The sequence below is a fragment of the Poecilia mexicana genome, unplaced genomic scaffold (assembly GCF_051168715.1).
Source record: "Poecilia mexicana isolate PSO_F unplaced genomic scaffold, ASM5116871v1 scaffold_5, whole genome shotgun sequence".
In the NCBI taxonomy this organism is placed as follows: domain Eukaryota; kingdom Metazoa; phylum Chordata; class Actinopteri; order Cyprinodontiformes; family Poeciliidae; genus Poecilia; species Poecilia mexicana.
The window spans coordinates 12,247,592-12,271,097 of NW_028263374.1; the positions used below are offsets into that span (position 1 = coordinate 12,247,592).

The window sequence follows — 23,506 nt, forward strand, 5'->3', positions numbered from 1 at the left end:
CCACCCTGTAAATCAAGGGGGATGAGGTGATTTTCCCCACAGCTTCATCCTTTGTTTTATACAAGTCCAGGCTGAAATGTTTGTTGCCAAAAAGTGAAATCTAAGCTTAATCTCACCAAAGCACGTGGTTCCAGTTAAGTCAAATATTTGTCATGGTGGGAGAGAATTTTTTTTTTCCCCCTGACATTTTCCAAATTGATCCGAGGTTACCCTAAATGTACTGAACATGGAAAATGAATCAAATATACATGTTTATCATATGTAGTAAAATACTGTGTGTAACCATAAAAAACTTCATAGGAAATTTGTAAACACTTTCTTTAAAAAAAAATCTCCTACATAAAGTAAAACATATTTTCCTGATCACAAAAACAGCCAAAGTGCCACTACATTTCCTAAACTAAGCGTTATGGTTATGTCATTTAAAAATTAAATTAAAAATACCTGGATTTTTTAAATTCTGAATTTATTTCTAAAGCTTACACAACTAATTCCCTTTTTCAGCAGTATGTCATGGATGCGTTATTTAACACCAATTGGTTTGTAATTCAGCTGCTGTGAAAATTAACTCGTCTAATTTTAAGGCAATTGGCTTCAATTGTTTCGCGAAGGCCAGAAATCACGCAAGAAAATATCACTGAAACTTTGAAGGAATTCAATATTTAATTAATCAGCTACAGAATAATGGATTATATATTTAATACAGTGGCATTTATGGTCCTTTAAAGTTAACTTTCTAATTAGTTTGTGCTTTCAAGCAGCAACCTGACAATGTTTCCTGAATACATGTTACCCGTTTCTGCCACACAGCAAAACCGTCAGGATTCAGACCAAAAAGTCGTTTTACATGTTTAGAGAGAAACAAAGAGCCCACATGGGAACAAACATTTTATTTAATAATGCAAACTGCAACATATGAATTATATTATTTATCCAAAGGAGCAAGAAAAAGGTCATATACCCGTGGCGAATAAATCACACAGTCTGTGTTAAATCTAAGTCCAACACAATATTTTCAACCTCAACCATAAAGGGAAAACTCACCCAAAAAAACTAAATGTACATTCCTTTAATGTCGGGCCGTTCGTTCTCACGTTGTGAACATCCTCGAGTCTTTTCCAGGACTTTCATCTCCCCCCCTGCAGACGGCGCAAAAAGGAAACCCAACTTCACGTCTAAGCCAGTGAATCATTAAGGGATACGGGCAAACGATCAGGTGCAAACATCTGCACTGGTAGGAGATAAAGAGCCGTTTTCTGTTGAGAGGTGCACGAATATCTACTGTACTGAGTGACATTTTAGGATCTGTGAGGTGAATTCTTCAGGGTTTTTGCATCAGGAAGGCATCTTATCAAAGTTTCTCTACACACAAATATAGCTCAGGTGAAAACTGAACCTGAATCTGTTCAGCTATTGCTCAGATAAATAATATTTACTCTAAAAGGAAAAGTTAAGCTTCACATTGTTCAGATGTAGGTCAAAGAAAAACAGTTATGAAATGTCAAAGTGACATTTTTTGGTTGGGAGAAAGAAAAAAAAAAAAAAAAAAAACCAGAAGAAATCCCTGCGCCGTTGGTTTTTTTTTTCTCAAACCACATCTGCGTCCAGTCTTGGAAAGTTTCGTAAAGGATTAGTTGATTAGCTGCAAAAAACAGCCGAGTGACAAAAACAGTGACAGAAGTCTTTAGTAACTCTAGGAGGAGGGGGGAGGAAATAGCACCATGTTCACTGAGGGCAAGCCAGAGGGTAAAAAGGAGAAGCCACAGCAGACACAGAGTTCACGTGTGCGCTTCGGTGCTGCGGCTGGTGTAAAAACGACTGCTCGTCCTTCAACATCACGGTTTGGTCTTCACTCGCCTCGGTCGTAATCGGGCTGTGTGCAGCTTATGCAAATATAGTCCTCTTTCTCGGCGCGCTCGGCAGACAGTCCCACACAGACCTGGTGGAACCACTGGTTACAGTTACCGTCACACTGGACCCAGTTCACCTGAAATGACAACAATACCAGGATGAATGTGACGTAAAAAGACTAAAGTGAAAGAACGAGGTGAAGTCGGTGATTAAAATAGACCTCGTCGCCCTCGGGCTCTCTGCACCACGGTGCGGCACACAGCGAGAAGTCCTCCTCCGAATCAGAAAGAGCCGGATCCGACGAGGTGTGCGAGGGGGAACTTGTCCTCTTTGACTCTTCGCTCCTTTCTTTGCTCTTCTTCGGCTTCTTCTTGCGAGACTTTTTGGCCTTCTCGCTGTGCTGAGATTCTGAACTGTCCTTCCGCCGTTTAGTCCTTTTGCTTTGTCCGTTCACTTCCTTCTTCAGACTGGAGCCTCCGTTCTGCAAACATTTGAAAAACGCTTTAAAAGCCCATTTTAGCTTGGCTTTTCATTGCATCATGAACATGATTCTTTGTTTTCAGAGCGACCTAAGCGAACCCGGAGGTCGATGTGTACCTTGTTGTGTCGGGGGCTCCCCTCATCGGACTGCTCTGCCCCGTTCCTACTGGGGGAGTTGTGTGAGGACGGCGGGGCCAGTTTGTACAGCAGATATCTGTACAGCTGTTCGGTCTCAGGCAGGGTGACCTGCAGCAGGAAACCCTCCACCATCAGCTCCTCCAGCTCAGGACCAAGTGCTGCAACAAATGCATTACCATTACTATTAAAAAGAAACTAAAAAATAAAATAAAAACACTCTCCAGAGGACAGCTAACAACACAAACCTTGGAGTGGAATAGAGAGATGCTTTGTGTGAAATGAACCATTTATTTCCTGAGTCAAATATGAAGATGTTTTAGGTCCGAGTCGCCCCTGAAACACAATTTGCTGCGTTAAACAAACGGATCTCCTGACAGGCTTCAACAGAAATTCACCATCTTGAACTTTTCATCTTTTGTTAATTTTAATGCATTTTATTGGGTTTTGATTCATTACTTTAAAATCCAAGAAAAAAAGAAGTGGTTTCCAAAAATTGTTATAAAGATCTGAAAAGTTCGGTGCGTCTCTTCAGTCATTCTGGATTCATTCCAGAACGTTTCTACCATTTCTGTACTTCTACAGGGTGACATTTTCCCCCCCATTTATCTCCTGTGAACATAGTATTGGCATAGATCCTCAGTTGGATTTAAATCGGGACTTTGACTGAGCCAGATGAAAATGCTTTGGACTAAACCATTACATCTGTATGCATGTTAAACTCTCAGGGCTCTTGCAGCCTCAGATGGGTTTTCGTTCAGGATCTATTTGTGTTTTGCTCTCTCCATCTGTCCATCAACAAATGAATGTGTTTTATTTTTAAAACTAAGCACTGCTTTGTGTTGCTCTGTCATTAAAATCCCAATAAAATCCAATAAAGTTTGTGGGTTTAACATGGGAGAGATTAAAAAAAAAAGTTCAAGAGGTTCGAATACTTTTGTAAGACGTTCAAACTCACCGTGGTTGGCACTCTCTCTAGCAGCCCGTCGGTGCAGGCCTGCTGGACTTTGTGCTGCCACCTCACCGTCCTTTCGATGAGGAAGCGGAGCGCGTCTCCCTCTGGCAGACGAACCCGGATCCTCTGCAGCGAGGCCAGCAGCGGCAGAACCTTGTCCAGAGGAGGCTTCCTCGACCGCTGGCACAGCGGGCAGAGCCAGGCCTGGCCGTACTCCAGCTCTGCTGCCGTGGTGACGCAGTCGCGGTGAAAAATGTCTCGGCACAGCTCGCACTGAACCATGGCGCCTGAAGGGGCCTTTTGGCAAACGCAGACAGTAAGTGCAGAGGAGTTTTCAGCAGGCAGAAGTTTGGACTCGTTGGACGCTCTGAGCGCCAGCAGCAGCTCCATCTCCCTCTGCCGCACGTCAGCCAGAGCGCTCATCTGAAGAGGAGAGAAGATCAGGTTGAAACAAACTCTGCCAACGAGCAGCAGACTCATTTACAACTGGAGTCGTCACAGGTCAAAAGTAACTTCAGCCACACTTCCTTCTGTGACTGAAATTATTTTATTTATTTTTACATCACATTTATATTGTTTTTAATCTGTATTTGAGTCACTGTTTCATTGCAATCAGTTGTGTTTTCAATGACCAAAACTGTTTATTTTGGTAGGTGTGTGTTCAAGCACTTATAGCTTGAATGTAAGCATCTAACGACTATTTCATTAAATCAATTATTCTGACAATTTACCAACTATTTAACCGCTTAAGACTTTATACAATATTAGAAATGCATTAAATGACTAATAATTCAGTTTGGTTTTTAAATAAGAGACATTTTATTACCTAAGATGCAATAGCATATCATTCCTTTAGCGCACGGTTTAAGCATTTGTAGCAAAGGATTCATGCACAACTAAAAAATACTTCCAATATCAACATGTGAAAAGCTCTGCCTTTTCCACGTATCAATACAGTGCAGGACTGATCTGTTGATTATTTTTTAATAACTGATTAATAATTTGAAAGCAAAAGTTGCTTAAAAGGATTTGTTTTAAACAGTGTGGAGCTATAACTGCCGTTCGAGGAGTTCTGGGTGGAACCATTTACAGACAAAGAGGTTTTTGTCTCAACTCTTCAATGCAAAATATATATTTTTTTATTATTTGTCTTAATTACTCAGGTAATTAAGACAAATGTGTTGCTCTTTCAGGAAATGGCATCTTTTTGAGTCTGTATGCTCCAGTTAATGCTTAGTCGGTCACGAAATTAGTTGATTATCAATAATCGATTAATCAGGATTGATTGAATGCTTGTTTGGTGTACTCACAGCAGACGGAGAGTCTTTGCTCTCAGACAGAGCTCTCTCCACGTCGCACACCGACTCCAGTTTTAGGGAAGCTTTTTTATTGAGCTGCAGAGCTTCTTTTACTTTTTTAGATCTGCACTTCTGATGCCCAGAGCTGACGTCACATCTTGGGCAGAGGACCTGAAAACGCAATAAAAAAAGACGTCTTAATTATTTTTAACTACAAGTGGGAAGCAGGCTTGTACAGAATTGCACTCCAAAATCTCTTAACCTCGAGGAGCGACAGGGGGGAGTTTTTCAGTAGGAATGTTTTCGCTGCGCTCTCCTTCCAGCTCTGCACGTCGCTGATCAGAGCCTCCAGTCGGCCCAGCAGGTCGAGCCTCACCGGGATGCCATCTGCTCTGAGAACCAGCTCAGAGAGGCTGTCCAGCACAGGGATCCGTCCCCCCATCTTGAAAACAAGAAAAACATTTTTTACTTTAATGTCCAAACTCACTCACCCGTTTGAGATGTATGGTAAAATAGTGTTTTACCTGGAGCATTTCTGCTTCGTTAAGCCACTTCTTGGCTTTAGCAACAACATCCTTCAGCTGCAGACAGTTGGGCAGATAAGCAGGGATGTTCTCCACTTCCTGTAAAGCGGCATCCAGCGTCTCGATGCTGGGATACGGCCTACCAAGAGAAAGGAGACCGTCGTTGGCTGAGAGTTTTACTATCACATTCCTTTGTGATTCTGTGCTACATTAATACAAGATGAGGTATACGAGTCTCATTAATCTGCTTATTTAAAGCAGCTACGGACCTTAAAGTTTTAGGTGTAGAGAAGCAAATTTAAACTAAATTAAAAAAACAACTAAATACAGGGTTTGTACACTTTTTCCACAGTAAAATTCAAGATCTTTTCAAGCATTTTCAAGGTAAGTTGTACAGCTTTTTCAGCACCATATTTTGGAAAGAAAAACAGTACAAATCAACTAAAAACAAATAATTCATGATTAAATGATATTACAGTGATTAATACCTTGTGATAATATTCTACAGCAGGGAAAAGATCAACTAATGAAATGTTATGTTTTGAAAAGTCTCTCTCACTATACATCTGACTGATCTGAGAACAAAACACTAACAAAAACAAATCGCCCAATTCAAAGATTGAGTCATGCGGTACAATAAATACTCATTACATTAAACAAATTGGTTAGTGTCAAGGTAAATGAGCGTCCAGCTCAAACAAAATACAAATAAGTTGACTTCTTGTAAAGACTCCTTTTTCCTAAAGGTTTACTACAACTTTATTGCAAAGCTGTGCAGATGGAATATTAAGCACTTCATAGCGAAATTGAGCACTTTCAAAACCTTGAAAAATCACCCAAGTTAAATTCAAGCATTGAAGGATTTCAAGCACCCAGACAACGAAACGTTCTTACCTGGCGTCCATGAGGCCGAGCACCCGCTCTTCCCACTGCTCCGACACGGTCAGCAGCTCCTGCAGGCGAGCCATGGCTCTCTCCACGGAGCTGTGGGGGGCCAGGCCCACTCCCTGGTCTATCAGCCTCCTCATGGTGTCCAGACACAGGCTGTCGGGCCGGCTGCTGGCTTGCTGGACCGCCTCCAGCCAGCGCGCCTGCTCTAGCCGCTCCCTCAGCAGCGGCAGCTGCGGCAGCTCCACGTCCAGGCCCAGACTCATGTCCAGCAGCTCCTGCAGCTCCTGAGGGCTGGGCGCCTCGTCGGACAGCAGACGGTTGCTGCGCTGCTGGAAGTCGTCCACCCGGGTCAGCAGGTCCTGGAGGTCACAACAAGGGTTAGGTCGTTTCACATAATCTTTGTTTTTTGCAGCACAATGAAATATATATAAGCCTCTTTGCATCTGTAAGAGCAAAGAAGAATGCATTTTGGGGAAAAAAAAAAAAAAAAAAAAAAGCTGGTACAAACACACAACTTTTCTATGAATATTGATTAAAACATTTACTTTTAGTAAAGGAGCCTGTCGGATGTTGCATGGCAGGTTGTCCAGCTGTTGGACGAAGGACCTCAGCTCTTCCACAGTCAACTCGTTCTGGTGTTGGGACTTTCCTCCTCCAGAACGATACCTGATACACACAATGAAAGACATTCAAAACGACAGTAAAGAAAATGAGCTACGTCCTCTGGATCTGTGGCAGAAAGATTAGGTTGTTATTCTAAACCAGCTTTGCTCTGTTGTTATAAAAGGCCAGAACAGAAGCAATGCTGGTTTAATCTCTAAATACCTGAACAAGTTGGCAAATACAGCCTATTAAAATCAAGTGTGGTAAATATACAAAAATATTTCTTGTACTTTGGTTAGGTAGAAACAACAAATATGTAATTTCAGAAATTATTAAGTTTTTATTTTCAAAAACATAAAAAAGTAGTAAAAACACATAATTGAATGGAGATTTGATTGCGTTTGTATAAGTAAGTAGAGCCAATGCCTGATAGATTATGCAAATTTTGAAATAAGATTGTGACCATTTTTGAAAAAAAACAAAAAAAAACATAACTTTGGCATTGTTTTGATACTTTGATAACCCAGCAGTACCTGAATGCATCACACACAGCTGTTGGGAAAACCCCTCTCATCACTAGGACTCCTCCAGCTTGTGTTTTATAGGAAGTAAGGACTTTAATCTGATTGGCTGCTACAAGCAGCCGTCTGGATGTGAGCCCATGTTCCTCCAGTACCACTGATGTTTACATCTCCTGCTGTTCCCTGGTATAAATACTCCTACACCGCTACTACCAACACATAATTTATAACAAATAAAAACCCTTCGCACTTCAGTGAAATAAGCCTGATTCATACCTAGTTTGATTGACTACAAAACAGAGTATTTCCTTCTTTATGGTTTAGCAGGAATGCAGCTGGATCGGTCCAGCCACACCTGAAGCTTATTTTTAGTACCTCGTCTGCCTCTTCCCGTTGAGAAGCTGCTGTGCCATCACAGCAACTTTATCAGCCTCGGAGGTGACGGTGCGCAGCTGATCCAGGAGGCTAATTTTAGGGAAAGCCTTGGTTTCAGCTTGCTCCACTAAGCTGTGAAGTTCCTCCAAACCTGAGCAGAGAGCAGAACTGTGTCTCAGGAAACACAGAGAGCAAAACCAATTGCTAAAACGTCTCAGAGTGACGTTTCATGAAGGTTATGTTGCACCTTTTTTCTTGGCTCCTTTGTTCTCCACAATGTCTTCAACAGCAGAGAGCCACTCTTTGTAGGACTCCGACCGCAGCTTCACCGACTCCATCAGCGGATATAATTTGTCGAGGGTAAACTTAAAACTGTTGGAAAAGATGACGCGAGCTGTAATTATTTTGATTTAACAAACGTCTCCAGAGCCATTATTTAATAAAACTCAGCAAATGTTAGGGTACATTTTAAAAGAACTCGTTTACTTTTACCCAAGATTTCTGAATGAAATCAAAAATCTAAAACGACATGGCAGTAAAATTCACAGGTGACTTTTCTTCAGTTGTTTTGGTTACTGGAGACTCACTGGAGTGTGAGGTTGCTATGGGGACAGGAGCAGAGGTGTTGGGCGTGGTACAAACAAGCCATCTTGTCAGGACTGCAGGAGCAAACGATGCCAGACAAGTAGCAGGTGGTCCGACACTTGCAGCACTGCCGCTCCTCATCTGGGAGCAGCTCGTAATCAACTTGTCGAGACTGCACCACGCCCTGGAGACAAACATCCAGACATCAGAGCCACAGAGGAGAAAATGAAGCCAAACGCAGCATCACAACGCAGGTCTCCTACAAGTTGGTTTGAACATCGCCTTCACACTAAGTTCTGTTCATCCTCCTGTTTTTAAAGTAAATTAACTAAACCCCGAAGACGTTTCGCTTCTCACCAATTTGTCGATCTTTTCTCGTAGCTTCCTCTCCTCCTGGATCATGGCGGTCATGTCCTCCAGCAGTGCCGACGCCAGCTCCACATCCATCGTGTCTGCTTTGAAGGCCATGTTGCAAATCATCTCGTCGTGGGAGAAGACGCAGTATCTGCTCAGCTGACGGTAATGGTCCACGCAGTTACGGCCAATGGGCATCTGCCAGAAAACACGAAAGCGAGTTCAGGTGACAGAATGAAAACCAGCATCAATCCATGAGGCTGGTTGCATATCCCTAATGCGTTTTGACAAAAAATAAAAAAATAAAAATCTGTTCACGCTAGATGTCTCCAGAAGAACAAAAATCACATTTTCGTTAAATTAAAGAACCTATTCCTTAAGAACTGGTTCAAAGGGATTAGACCAGTCGACTCATATGCAGATATAATCTTTTGCTGTACAAGCAGGACTCCTCACCCAGTCCATGGTGCAGAAGTTGACAGCTTCAGCAAAGTTGAAGCCCTGATTGAATCCGCTGTGATAAGCTCTGGGGAAAGTGATCACGAACTCGCCTGCACACTGGTTGGTGCGGTAGATCTGCACACAGCCAGAAAAATGGATTTTTATTTCATGCTACATTGTGAATAAAAAAAAAAATGCAATTATGATGAATAATTTATGCCAGTTTTGCGTTCTTTAACGAGCGACACTAAAGGAGCGTTAAAGATTACCGGGACGCCGTTGTTCATCAGCGTGTTGGGATTCATGATGGTCACGAGCTGATGGAGCAGGTCAGGCTGAGACTCAAACAGCTCCGGAGCCAGTTTCTTCATGACGGACTCCAGGTGCTCTGCAGCATAACCAGGAGCTCCGTACCACGTCTTTGGCTCACCCCTGCACACAAGACAACTTCATTAGAAAGACGAAGACTTTCATTTAAGTTTATCTACACCACATCATTTTACATTAATTAACGTATTGTTGAAACATTTTATGAAGACGGAACATGTACAGAAAAAAAACGGGCTACTTTTCAGCTAAGCTGCCAGGTCAGAAAAGAAATACAGTAATCTGTTTTCAGTACGGATGCAATGTAACAATGTAGCAGAAAGGCTGAATGTGGTACAGCAAAGTTGCTGGGTTGCATCCTTCAAAGGGTTTTTGAATCTAGGGAGATACATTTTGAATGTTGTAAAATGCAGTTCTCTAAAGGAGATTGTAATTTGTTAAAATCTGCATCAGCAAAAAAACAAACTAAGGTGAGCCATAAACGCATATAGATGCATCTAAACCTGCAAAGTCAGCCACAAAAACAAGGCAGTGTAGGGTGAAGACAATGTTGTAACAAGGCAGCAGAGGGTTCTTTACCAGTGAAGGTAGTTTATGGAGTAGCTCCAGTGATCCTCGATGTGCCAGCAGAAAGAAGAGAAGCACATCCCCACGTACAGCCAGGGAACCTTCATCCCACAGATGTCAGCTGTAATGTGAGTCAGCACCGAGGCGTCCAGCACCGGCATGTTGTTCAGGTTCCAGCCGCTGGTCAGGTAATGCTGCGGGCCAGACACAGGTCTCAGCACTCCGCCTCCACTACACACTCAGACGGAGCCAAGAAAATAACTCCTCTCTAACCCGCATCAATATCTCACAGTTTGAGCTCTTTTTTTATTTTCTTTACAGCTATCAAGAAGTTATCAACCTTTTCGTTTTTGTAGAAACCATATTTCCAAACAAAAGTGGCTCAATGTGAACGTTTACTAATGAGAAAGGGAAAAAAAAACAACATCTTGCTCCAACAGTAGAGAAGGTATTGAGAGACAGACAATACCTCGTCCTCTGGAGAGACTTCAAAATGGCTGTTTCTCACAGGAAAACCACTCCCAAACTCCTTGGAGGCGATGTCTGCCCCGTACTCCACAGTGACGTCTTCCTCAATGGTGCTGACAAGTCGCCAAAACTCCTTCTCCACCAGCTCAGTAGGAACCATCTGAAAATGAAAACACTCATTGCAATATTACCGCATTCCTGCTGAACCAAAACAACTGAACCAGATGGATAAAAAAAAATAAATAAAAATTAGTCTATCATGCCATTTCTTTTGTTGTCTGCCCTCTTTTAGGCGTGAACCAGACTCTTCACCACTAATCTGTGTATAAACAGGTATAAGCCCCCATTCACACACAACTAACTATTTTAAGGCATGTCATCAGTGCCTTCGTTTAGATTTACTCATATCATCAGTAGCAAACGCTAAAATTGGTTCCTGTGAGATGGGAAAGAATGTATTTGTCCAACAACTTGAAATTGGACAGAACATTTTCATGTAGCACACATGAAATCTTTGCATCTTCAATTGTACTATTTTACCAAATTATGTTATTTCTCCCGCCGCCCCCCATTTTCTGAACTGTAAACACATTCTGAACACTTAAAAGTTTCTATTAAAGGTTAATGTAGCAAATTAAGAAGTTTAATAGAAAATCACATCAAATGTGTGCATACATTGTTTTGAAGAAAAAAAAAATAGCACACGTTTCTACATGGCTTACAGTGATCAGCTCGACTCTTCAGGATGCCGACTCAGTCCTTTTCTTCGAAAACGACACAATTTGTGTCCAAATGAGTTTCTGTAGAAGAACATTCTCTGACTTCTCGGGGAGTTTTAGAGAGCTGCTGTTCTGCTCCAACACTTCACCAAAACACACGACGCTTTATTATTTAATGGTTACCATTGAATCAGCACAAATGGATTAATAAATACAGCAGTCAGGTGTGTAACATGTTTTTCTAGCTAATCTGAATCACCATGCATAAACAAGACCAGGAGAAAGACTTGCTCTCCTGGTTCATAAACTCAATCCTTTGTGTCGAGTACCGATCTCTCCTGTCTGTCGAGTGTCTGCTGAGCAGGTAAACAACAAACACAGGAAGCAGCTGCAGCTCACATGATGTGATGATGTTCATCGTAATCAGTGTAAAGGGCGAAATCATTTGGACTGCCCTCAGGGAGACCCCGCAGTCGTTAAAACCAATTCAGAAATTAGACAAAATTCTGCTTTTTGCAGTGATTTTTTTTATTTACTGCTAGAATTTGTAATCTTATCCATATCGCTGGTATTATAGGGCCCAATATATGATAACAACCTTGGTGCACTTAACTGTTTATTGAGTTTATGAACTGTGATGTAAAGTATTTTGAAAACAGAGAAGTCGCTCGTAACCGGAGCCCCAGCTGCAGATTTTAGACGAGGTCCAATTAATTTGGGAGATTTATCCATCAACGTGCTCATTTACAAAGCTGCCCTGTTCAGCTGAACCAAACCTGAAACCACTGAAAACCTTTTCAGGCCCATGCTAAAACGAGTTTAACTGATCAAACGTTTTATGATGGTTATAATTACCTGTCCACTTCACCAATCTCTCCTTAAAAATCTAAATAACTCCCATCCACATAATCACTGCAAATTAAGCCACCAAAACAGCAATATTAGGGAAGAGAGCAACACAAAGCTCAGGACCCTTTAGAAGATAAACTGCAAGTACACACGGTGATGTAAGCTTACATGAACTGGCATGTTGAAGTAATCAGACTTGAACGAGTCAGCCATGTCCCCAAAAGCTTGGAGGGTGTAGCTCCTGCTGGCTTGCTCAAACCCAAATGCTACAGGAGGTTTACCACATTCCTGCAAAACATACAGCAACAACAACAACAGATGCTCAACGTAATCAGGCCTGCTGGGAGTTTGGTTGTAGAATCCCCCGTTAGGAGCAGACACCAGCAGCTCACCTGAGCCAGGCACTTGGGGCACCTCCAGTCACCTCTGGGGACGTCGTGAAGGGGCGGGATGAGACAAAAGATGTGATAGCTGTCGTCGCAGCCGTCGCACAACAACAAGCGGTCCTCTGCGCTCCCACTACCACATATCAGGCACATGTACTGGTCCACCTACGGAGAGACAAACGACGACGGACTTGTTAACTTCCAAGCAGTAAAAAACAAGACTAAAACAGTTCTGCCTCAGTTGAAAGCATAAACCATTTACTTTATTTTGTGGAGGTTTGTTTATTTTATTTAAATCGGTTTCTTCGTGTTCTGTTGGGTCCATGTGTTCAGTTGGCTCCTGTTTTATTTCAGTGACTGCCATTCTCACTGAAAGACAAGGATGGACATCCAACAGAAACTTTAGGAGTCTCTAAAACAGAACCAAACATTTCATTTTTCCATTTATTAGTCCTACCAGGTTCTGGTTTGCCAACATAGGTTCCCATTCTCCTCCTCAGATTGGGGCGATTCTCACAAATTTCACCAGGTTCTTTTTTGAAAGAGAGCCGCTGCAGTCATAAAGGAAGAAACGGACAGAAACAAAGTGAGTTTGACCAGCAAGACACAAACAAAACCACTGAAAAGGTCAACTACTTTTAAAACGGGGTCGCCGGCTTGTTTGTAGTGTAAGCAACTCGTGCTACAATTTGAATTAAATGGACACAGGTAAAACGAAATAAAAAAAGCATTTAAACATTTCAAATTTCATCTTCAGGGCTTTGGATTATTCATATGACATTACAAAAAAAACAACACATTTTTTCCCCTGATTAATCCTCCAAGGGTCACGTTTTTTATTTTTTTTATAGCCTCCACTGCAGGACACCGTCAGTCAGACAGATCCAGAGGCTGGTTGGAAAAATCCAAGTTGAATTCAAGATGATCACTGTGAGTGAGCCAATAAAAACCTTCATTTACAAATATGTTGGGTGCTTATACTTTCACCAGCTGTGCACTATTGGCGTCAATCGGCAATAGTGAAACTGACTTATACTTTTAAGTCGCAGGAGAACTGACAAGAAAACACAATCCGACAGACTTACTTCAGATCGCATTCGTTTAGCCCGCCGAGCGATGCTGCAGGTCTCCTGGGGCTGCACAGACTGGCGCTGTGGCAGGTCATGTGGCGTGTACTCCTTGTCTTTAGTGTCGTTGGTCAAGGTGGCCTTCTAAAGGACCGACAGGACAATTTGATGTCAAAATATAACAATACCTTAAAGGTCACCTGTGTTAAAATATACCAAAGTTTTAAAAGGTAATGGCTTCAAAACAGGTAAAGTTTTCTTTGCAGTGCATTAATTGAACAGAACATTTCCCTGCTGTATGAAGTATGAAGAAGCAGCATGTTTGATAAACAGTTATCAGAAATGCAATTAAAAATATAAAATCAGCTTGTTATATTTGTGTTAATCCATAAAGACAAGAATAGAAAAAAGGTGATATTCTGTCAAACACACACCTGAAAAAAAAAAAAGAGTATGAATCAAAAATAATAAATGTTACAAGATAATATTTTGATTTTTATGTTTTGAATCTTTTTCAGCAGCTTTTCAGTTCCAAATAAAAGCAAACTAAAACAAATCCAAGAGTTATCCATCAAAGATTATTACATTTATTTTACAAAAAGAAAAAAAAGAGTTTATTAGTCCACTTTGACTTCATAACATCACATCACATCACAGTGCTTAAAAGTGAGTTGTAAGGGCTTATAGAGTAGTCTAATAAACTTCTACACAGCTGTAAGCAATAAGAGTGATGACTGGTGCAGCGAATAGAAAACAGGTGATGGGACGTACAGGCAGATTGGATCCAATCTGGAAAAGGTTATATGGGTAGAGGATCCGCTCATAGTGCGCCCGCAGATGAGAGCCGATGGCCTTGCCAGGAGCGAATCCCATCTTGACTGATATCTTAGTCCAGCGGCGCTCTCTGCAAACCGCGTCGAAGCCTCCCTCTTCATTTACCAACTTAAACAAAAAGCAAGTGAAAATGTTTGAAAGAGGAGTGTTATTATGCGAGGGCAAATTGGTAAACATTTGAACAAAAGTCTAAAAAATTAGAACTCAAATAATTCAGCGACGTCTTCTGTGCACATCTGCACTTAAATTTGTCATCGTCTAACTCACCTTATTGAGTTGGTACAGATCCAAAATCTTTCTTTCGACATGAGGAATTTTCAGAGTGCATCCTTGGAGCTCCCAGAATTTTGCAATTTGATCCAGGAAGTTGAGTTTGACTCTAGTCTGAGCCTAGAGGAAAAACAAATAAATCACTGAATAAAGCCGTGCATACCAAAACAAAAACAGGCCGTCTTAGAGAAACTAAGCTATTCACTCTCACTTTCTCACTGGGCGAGAGAAGAATGAGCACAGTGATGAATTAATCAAAGAAAGATGGTTCTATGCTCAACTTTTATACGAGTACTTAAATGCAACAAATAAAAATACCTCCAACTCATTAAGCCTTTGTATTCGTGGCGTGAACTTTAGTCTGTCAACATCACAAGCAAAAGGTGGCTGCCATTCCTGTAGGAAAGAAAAATAAATAAAGGTTGGTTTTTGTGGCTACAGAGAAATTGTTGCCAGAACATACCAGGTACAGGAGAAAGAAAGAAAAAGAAAAAAAAAGTTTGGGTTTAGGAAACTGTGCCCAAAGAATCGCGATCCTGCCTGTCACTTTGGTTAATCTGTGCCGAAGGTTTTGCGATAAGACATTATTTTGTTTGAGAAATTGCAATGGGCCATTGTTTGGGTCCTCTGACTGGAATGTTGAACAAATTCAGTCCAGCTCTCAACACAACCCCAAAAACCACCCAAAATGAACCCAAACTGTTGAAACGGAACCAAAAAACGAAAACATCTTCAGCCAAAACTGGAATCCCTTTAATCTTTTAGTAAAATAACATGTACTCTGACCTCTCAGGGAACAATATTTAATAAATATTGTTTATGGCAACATTTCTTTGTTTATTATTATTATTGCTGGAATGACATTATCAGGGAACATAAATGTATAATGTGTCCATGTCTGGTGACATTCCAGTGTAATGGCATTTATGTTTTGAAATATTAAAAAGCAGAATGTTGACTTTTACAGTCCATTTCTAATTAATTATTTGTTAGATTCAACTCCCCAGCTCCACAACAACAAAAAAAGTGAAACTCAACACATGCTACATATCATCACCAATACTGTTAATCAGTGTGAACAGATTCACTGAACCTGGAAAACAAAGTGCAAAAATGTGGATGCAGTTTTCAAAAGCTGGCGGTCTACAACCTCTTTTTGTTGCCCTCCTGCTACTTTTGGGCTCAGCATTAACCAACTAGGTATACAATAAGTTCATACGATACTTTTTAATAATTAAATAAGCAGCAGAAATATCAATTAAAAATAACCACTTTATTAAAAATGACTGATTACTTTGCATGACAAATGAATTTCTGCAAACCAAGATAGATAAGAGCCACAAGGAGGCAGATGCTGAAGTGTATTGGTCGCTGCTACCAGTCTAAACATTGTGATTCTTATCAAACTCTTAAACAGCATTTCTCAAACACACACACATACACACTTCCTACGAGCCTCGAGAACAGAGTTGTGGTCCAACAATCGGCAAACGAATTTCAGCTGTGCGTTGTTAAAAGTGTGATGGCACACTTCCTTGTACGACTGAGAGGATTTGCAAACGAGTGTGAAACGACTGGTGAAAATTTGTCCTGGAGTGTGAAGGGAAGCTGGGCCTCTCTCACTAAGAGCATGATTATAGTAAACATTGAAATATTTCATGTTTTGCTGGAAGGACTGAATTAGAATGAATAAAACTAGCAAAAAAGGATGAAATGTCTTGATTTCAGACAAAGGACGCTATTGAAGGCGTACCATGGGGTTCCTTAGTAGCCTTTAGCCCAGTTTAAATATATTCTTAGACCAGGGGCGTCCAAAGTCGGTCCTCGAGGGCCGGCATCCTGCATGTTTTAGTTCTCTCCCTGGTTTTACACACCTGCATCAAATGATGGCTCCTTAGAAAGGCCTAAGCAGAACACTGACTTGCTGAGGAGGTTGTTACAACCACTAGGGAGAGAACTAAAACATGCAGGATGCCGGCCCTCGAGGACCGACTTTGGACACCCCTGTTTAGACAAACTAAACGGAAGCTGCAGTCACCACAATGCTTTTTCTTTCACATATGGATGATTTAAAGTAATGACCTGAAACTCTGCTACTGTAGTATGTTAACACATAGTGATAGAAGCTAAAAAAAAAAACTCTCATTATTGTTCAAGAAACCAGTTATTTTATGCACACATTTGTCAATAATAAAGCGATGTTTGGAAAGTTATTCTTTGCACTTAACGGATGTAGTTTGACCACTTCTACTCCTGTTTTGCCTATATTCATTAAAATTCAGGAATTGTTTCTGTCTAGGGTCAGTGACTAACAAAAGCACACTGAAGTTAAGTCCCAAACAGCTTAACTTGGTTCAGAAACTGCATTTTTAGAAACAGTTTTTAAATTCCTCTCATTTTCCGTTTTTAAGAGTCATTTTTAACAACTCTCGTCGTGATATTGTTCTTCCAAGATGAGACTAGGATAACTCCTCATTCCTAAAAATCTTCCATGTAAAATGAACAAAAAAACAAAAAAAAAAAAAAAAAATTGTTTATTATACGTCTACAAAATAACAAAGCAGGCTTAAAAACATCTCTAACCTGCACAGAACCCTGGAGGAAATTCTTACCACATACTCTGCACCCAAAAATCTCTGATCAGAAACAGGTTGTGGTGAAATGTTTACTTCCGCTTCAAAAACTTTTTTTGAAGAGAGGGGGGGGACAAAAAAAAGAAAAACGGAAATAAAATGGAGCAAAGAGGTTGCCTCAGGAAAGCTCTAAACACAGACTACTATATATAGAGGCGTCAAACTGCATTAAACTCTCCTTACAGAAACAAGACGACTTTATTAAAAGCTCAAACAAGCGACTAGATACCTGGAAGATACTTTCCAAGAGTTAAACATACACTTCAATGGAAATTGTAGATTAGTTTCTAGTCTATTTGCAACATGATCATCAAGTTCTTACCTGTTTATTTTAAACAAACACTGTATTGTGACAGATCCAAGTGCACATGTGCAAATAAAAACTAAATTAAAAATTGCATTAGTTCATCTTAATTCACTTCTTCTGCTGATGAGCTAGGCATCAGCAGTCAATCTTTGTTCAAACCTTTTCTCAGTGGCCTTTGTTTACATGAGCTGGGCTTTTTTTTTTTTCTACCATTGGATGAGCAAACACTGAAAAGCAGTCACCCCACCCACCCACCGGGTTTTGATAACAATTCAGTTCCTTGTACCCCTGGCTGTCTGGTTAGACCGTGCAAAGTGGGCCTTTTACTGCTTCCAAATTTCTGCAGGACACCACTGCCACGTTATGTGAAAATACACAGGCCCCACAAAACCCCTTTCATCCAGGGCATAATAATGACAAAGGGGAATACAAGCCAGAGACACACAGCAGTCATGCAGAGATAATTTGTTTGGGCAGAATCTGCGTTTTATCTAATGCAAGTTAATGTTTGGGCACACCCTTCAAGAAGGTCTCTGCAATTTGTTATATCAAAAAAAGGGTCAAATTGAGACTAATTTGTTTCGCCAATCATTTTAATAAATGTATAATTTTTTTTTCTTTTTTTTGAAATATTTGTCAGCTATGAAATGTCAGTGGTGTGGAATATGGTATAAAACCCAGCCATTTATCCAGAGCTCTAAAAATAGTCAGTTTGCGAGCATTTAAAAAAAAAAAAAAAAAAAAATAGGTTAAGTCTTTGTGCCCTAAACATTTAACAACATCGATCATCGCACATCGGGTGAAGAGATGCCACACAAAAAGGCAGCAAATAAACAAAAAGTGTTCATTAAGTGTCCAGTTTGAGAGACTCTTTTCACTCCATAAACAGTTGGTCACCGAGCACGTACGTTAATGTCAGACAACTGCAGCTTTAAACAGGCCCAACTCACGCCTCATGCTGGCTAAATCTGTCAGATCCAGCCCACTAAACTTCAGTTTTACATTGAAATACGTTAATAGTCAAATAAACAGTTCAAAATTTTGAGACTCTCTTTTTTGCCCTTCCCTTTTTTCTCTCTCTTTTCTCTGGGGGGCCCGACTCCAGGAAGCACTTGATTCTGCGCAAATGTAAACAATTTACATTATATTTGCGTACTGGAAAACTTCAACGTTCCTATTATCGTTTTAAAATATGTCGCATTTTTCACAGAGCGCATCATTAAAGGCAGGTCTAATTTTTTGGGGGGATAGGGGGGTTATTTTGGATGAAGACACAGATTTCCTCCCGTCTGAAAAAGCTGCTGACCGTTGGTGCCAGCAACTCCAGCTCGGGCTAGCTTACAACGGAGCCGCAATCCGCCATGTTGAAAAGCCGTCTAAAAACACAACTTTGTCTGCTAAAATTACCCCCAACAGCAGCGACCACGGCAGCACGCAACAAACTCGAACAATTCAGAATAAATGAAAGAGAAGAAAGATAATCACCGGTGGTGGTCGGATTTTGCAGATGCCAGTTTTCTCCGCAATTGGTCGTATTTTGTTGATGTACGCAAAAGGGTCGGCGAATTCCTCCCAGCTGGGCTCAAAAACAGGGCACTCCGGGGGAGGAATAAACTCGTTCAGCTGCGGTTGAGTCATTGTTGCATCTTTGATAAGACTCCAGATGAAAATATGTGGGGAAACGGCTTACTCACATCGATTGTATTCGCTTTGAATTTCTGTCTTTCAATTCATGTCCACTCTCTACTCATTGAACTCAAAGACGTATTATCCTGTTGGACACGACCTGGTGAGCAGTGCGCTTCCGCTGCGAGAGGTAGACACCCAAGAGTACGGACGTATCTCACAAAATAACATACATCACGGCTTTTTATCGACTAAACAGACTGTTTGTGCGTTTATCTTTTATTTGAATTGACTATTTTTGTAGTTTATCTTAAATACAATCAGTTTATATCACAGAAAGATAAATGGCTGAGTAACCACACAGAGATAATCCCAGTCTGACTTGAGACAGTTAAAAACGAGAACAGAAAGGAAAATTGTTTTGACTACTAACACATTGATAACAAGGTTTAATTCCTTGTCGGTTCCGTGTTCATGTCAAAAAATTATGGCCGTGTTTGATTCGTTCATTTTTCTGGCACGGCGGTGCACAGCATTCAGTAGCTTCACAAATAAACCGATGGGATGAGTTTACAGCTCCATAGGCCGCCCGGTTGCGCTGAATGAATAGATTTATCAGACTGTACTCTGTGTTTGCTATTCGAACACACCTACCAGATCACTCCGCGCTGACCGGGACTATGTTTTTAAATGGTCCAAAGAAGCTCATTCATTGGCAGGGAGCAGTCATATGTCCAGGGACCAATTGTTTATATTTTTATAGTAAACATTTGTTCCCAAAGATGCCAACAACTACTAAAAATAAATCGAAATAGTATAATTTTTCGATTTGGACTAACTCTGTTAGATTGTGTGTACCAAAATTTCTCAGATGTGTGGCAAGTTTATATTTATATCACATAAACACAAGAGTATATTGCTCAGATGTAATGTAGGATTGTAAAGAAAATGTGTACTATACACTAAAATGACTTATTTTAGATTAGAGGAGCATAAAAACTGAATGCTGCTTTTCCGTGTTTGACTCTGGGGATGCAGAGACTTGAACCAAGAAGACCTGAGTGTGGAAGTTTGACTTGACAAAAGATCTTTAATGTATTTTGATACGAAGCCATTGAGTGATTTATAAACTAACAATAGTATTTTAAAATCTATTCTCCGAGTCATTTTAAAGACCTTAGAACTGGCCTGATGTGCTGTAGCAAGTCACCACTTTTCTGTCTTTTGGCCTCATTTAAGATGCGACTTTTTGCTTTAAAAGAGAAAGACTAATTAAATCTTTTTGAATAGAGCTTCAGAAACTCGATCTGCTAAGACTGCTGCTAAAAACAGTCCAGAGTTGCTTTTGCTTCACACTTCAGAAAAGGTTCATTTGAATGTCCCTGTTCTCCGTTTCACTTGAACTTCCTGGTCGTGGATTTTAGAAAGTAGCTGTAATTTGCAGGTGGCCTTGGCTGTTTTAGCAAAAACCACTGGAGCATGTGTAAATGTGTAGAGCTCCTTTTCACTAAAAGTGCTTTAAAACATGTTTTCTGCCATTATTAAAAAAACAACAATGGATTCACATTTTCCTGTTTTTTTACTGTCATGTACTGTTAAAACATTTGCACAGTTGCTTTAATTTAACTTTGATTCTCTTACATTTAAAATTCCTCTGTCGTCCATCTTTGCATTATCAGTTTTCGTCTCTCAGTTGTACGCTACAAGTGTCTTTGCCATGTTTACATCAGACAAGTATTGGCAGAGGTGTGCGATGCTGAGAATTATGGTATCAATTGAATACTAAAATACTGGACTAGTATCATTAATAATATCAATACTTTACAAAAATCATTATTAAATAATTTGGGCATTTGACTCATGTAGTTGTTTATACATTTTATGATGTATTTTTTTTTACTAAATACAATAGAAAATAATATAACTGTATAGAAATAACATAATCCCCTTACTAACTTCTACTACACACAATTGTGTATTAGAATAACTAATCTCTCTATATATATTAAATTGGAGTACTATATTTTCTTTAATGGTTAATATTCAGACATATATTTTAGGTTTGAGGTATACATCTTTCCATGAGTATACATATTTGAGTTTCAGAAAGATTTTACATCAAATGCATGAATAAATAAAACTGTGCTTATGAGGAATTTTGTAATATTTACATGTTTTGAGTGCAAACATTACAAAAGTATGAAATCCTGCTCTCAAATTAAAATTGCAAGCTTTTGATCTTTGGTGTTATATTTCCTGCATATGCTCGGGCATGAACTTTGTGTGGAAATCTGAGTAATGTCCAAGACATATTGAAGAGAAACTGAACAAAAGTATTGATCTGATACAAATACTTACCTTGATGTCAATATTAGTAGTATTTAGATTGATATGCCCAGCTCTAGCCCTTAGGAAAAACAGATTTGACTATTTTTTTTAAAGCCGTTTGTTTCCTTTTTAGAGACAGACTGTTCCAAAAATATAGATACCACAGACTCACAGCAGTGTGCTCAAGGTCTTTTCCAGAAGAGATAGTTTAGAAATGTTGTGTATAAGGGGGTTTAGTTGTGTTCGACGTGAGAAAGTTCTGGGAAAAATTTATTGACCCAAAAATAACTGAACAAAGCAGCACTTTCCTTCAGTTAGCCCCAGCTCTGGATGCCATCTGGGAAGATCCAAGAGTCGAACTGTAGAAGGAACCATGAACGCGTCTCCTTCCCAGACACACTCCAGAAAACTCGCACACCTCCCACATCCGCTCCTTGTCATCAACCTTGAACAGCTCTAACGTCAGAATCAGTCCCAGTCAGCGTTCCCAGAATGCACTATCTGAAAGCACCTCGGATGAACAGGGGATGCAAACATGTCGATCCATCATCCACATCATCATTCACTTAACGTAATCACTAACCAAACTACTTTTTTTTTTTTAAAGATCACTTTGTGTTTTTCATTTTGCTACATGTGTTTAAATCTACATTTCTAAGTATATGCATTAAAATCAAAATATCCACTCATCACCTACACCAGCTTATTCTTTCAGGGTCACCTTGGCAATAAGCAGGGAACACCCTGGGCAGATCACCAATCCATCACAGGACGACACGGAGACACAGTGGACAACCAAACCTCTGGCAGCAGGGGTCATCAATACCCTACATCTCACCTCCAACAATTAAAAAATAAATGACACAAAAAAACACAACAATTTCATTGCATTTATGTTAACCACAGTAATAATAGTTGTTTTATGATCTTTAGATTGTGTTCTTCACTTTTGTCTTCATTTTTGGTGCAAATCAACTGCAGCAGTTTGACTCGAGCTCTGGTGATGCTTGGAAACGCTACATCAGTGGTGTTTGTTACACCAAGTTGTGAACCACTTGTGTTGAGGTCAAGAAGTCAGTTAATGTGTGCAGCACCTCTGGTTATTAAAGCTAACAATAAACCACATGATGCTGCAGTCAGGAAGCTCGTCAAGCCGTGAAGTTAGGACATCTAGTGTTGTAGAGCGGAACAGCATCCTGAAATGGCACACACTGGGGTTTTTAAAGGAAATCCACCAAAGATATACTAAAAGATTAACCAGGTTGGTTAAGCTGAAGAACAGATGAACGCTGTGTTTGGATTGAACTCTACTCTTAAATAGCTATATACTAGTAATTCATATGATTTCCACTGGCCTAATTTAATACTTATTAAAGATTTTGTTAAAGTGTGTTGCATGGTATAAATCACATTTTATTCAAACGTCTGTCATAAAAAGCAGTCAAACTTTCCATGGATACGTATTTTTAGCAGTGCCTGTCTAATCAATGCAGCGTCATAAATTCAATCTCATGTTACCAAAGACACCAAGAAAATGGAAGAAAAAAAAACATTTCCCTGCATAAGTTACTGTGAAGCATGGTAGTAGCTCTGTTATCCGTTATGCTCTGGGGATGTTTTTCTGCAACAGGAATAAAAAAAAAAAAAAAAAAAAAAATCAGGGTTGATGGGAGGGTAGAGGCAAAACAGAGCAATTCTGCAAAAACAAAAAAAAAAAACTGTTAAAGGTTGCATAACACTTTTGACTGCTACAAAGGTTTCCCTTCCAGGTGGATACTAACTAAAAATCTAGCTAATGATACAATGCAATGGTTTAAATTGAAGCATATTCGTGTGCTAGCATGACCCAGTCAAAGTCCAGATCTAAATCCAATTGAGAATTTGTAGTAATCATGAAATTTGGTATTTTTAAACAGGAAACTGTAGTTTAAAAATGTGCAAAGCTGGTAGAGAAATATCAAAGACATCTCACTGGATTTAAATTTAAAGGTGGTATTGGATTAAAAAAAAAAAAAAAAAAAAAAAGATTGAAGGATGAAAATATTTTTCATAAAACAGTCTGTAGAAGACACTGCAACTTCTTGATATAAGGTGCATGAAAGAAAATCAGAA

General features: G+C 40.0%; 1 protein-coding gene across 1 annotated transcript; it reads right to left on the minus strand.

Annotated features, from left to right (window-relative positions):
* Positions 1-875: 875 nt before the first annotated feature.
* Positions 876-19,217, minus strand: kdm5ba (lysine demethylase 5Ba). Its single transcript, XM_015004212.2, has 27 exons — positions 18,926-19,217; positions 14,819-14,896; positions 14,498-14,620; positions 14,168-14,338; positions 13,415-13,540; positions 12,787-12,880; positions 12,592-12,698; positions 12,336-12,494; positions 12,112-12,231; positions 10,377-10,535; positions 9,920-10,101; positions 9,283-9,445; positions 9,029-9,148; positions 8,576-8,770; positions 8,221-8,402; positions 7,881-8,005; positions 7,634-7,784; positions 6,680-6,800; positions 6,138-6,493; positions 5,244-5,382; positions 4,982-5,161; positions 4,732-4,890; positions 3,425-3,844; positions 2,715-2,802; positions 2,449-2,627; positions 2,072-2,332; positions 876-1,987 (listed from the first exon to the last, which is right to left on the minus strand). Exons 1-27 carry the CDS (start codon positions 19,076-19,078, stop codon positions 1,850-1,852), a joined length of 4,449 nt encoding a protein of 1,482 aa, XP_014859698.1. The 5' UTR covers positions 19,079-19,217; the 3' UTR covers positions 876-1,849.
* Between the last annotated feature and the right edge of the window lie 4,289 nt (positions 19,218-23,506).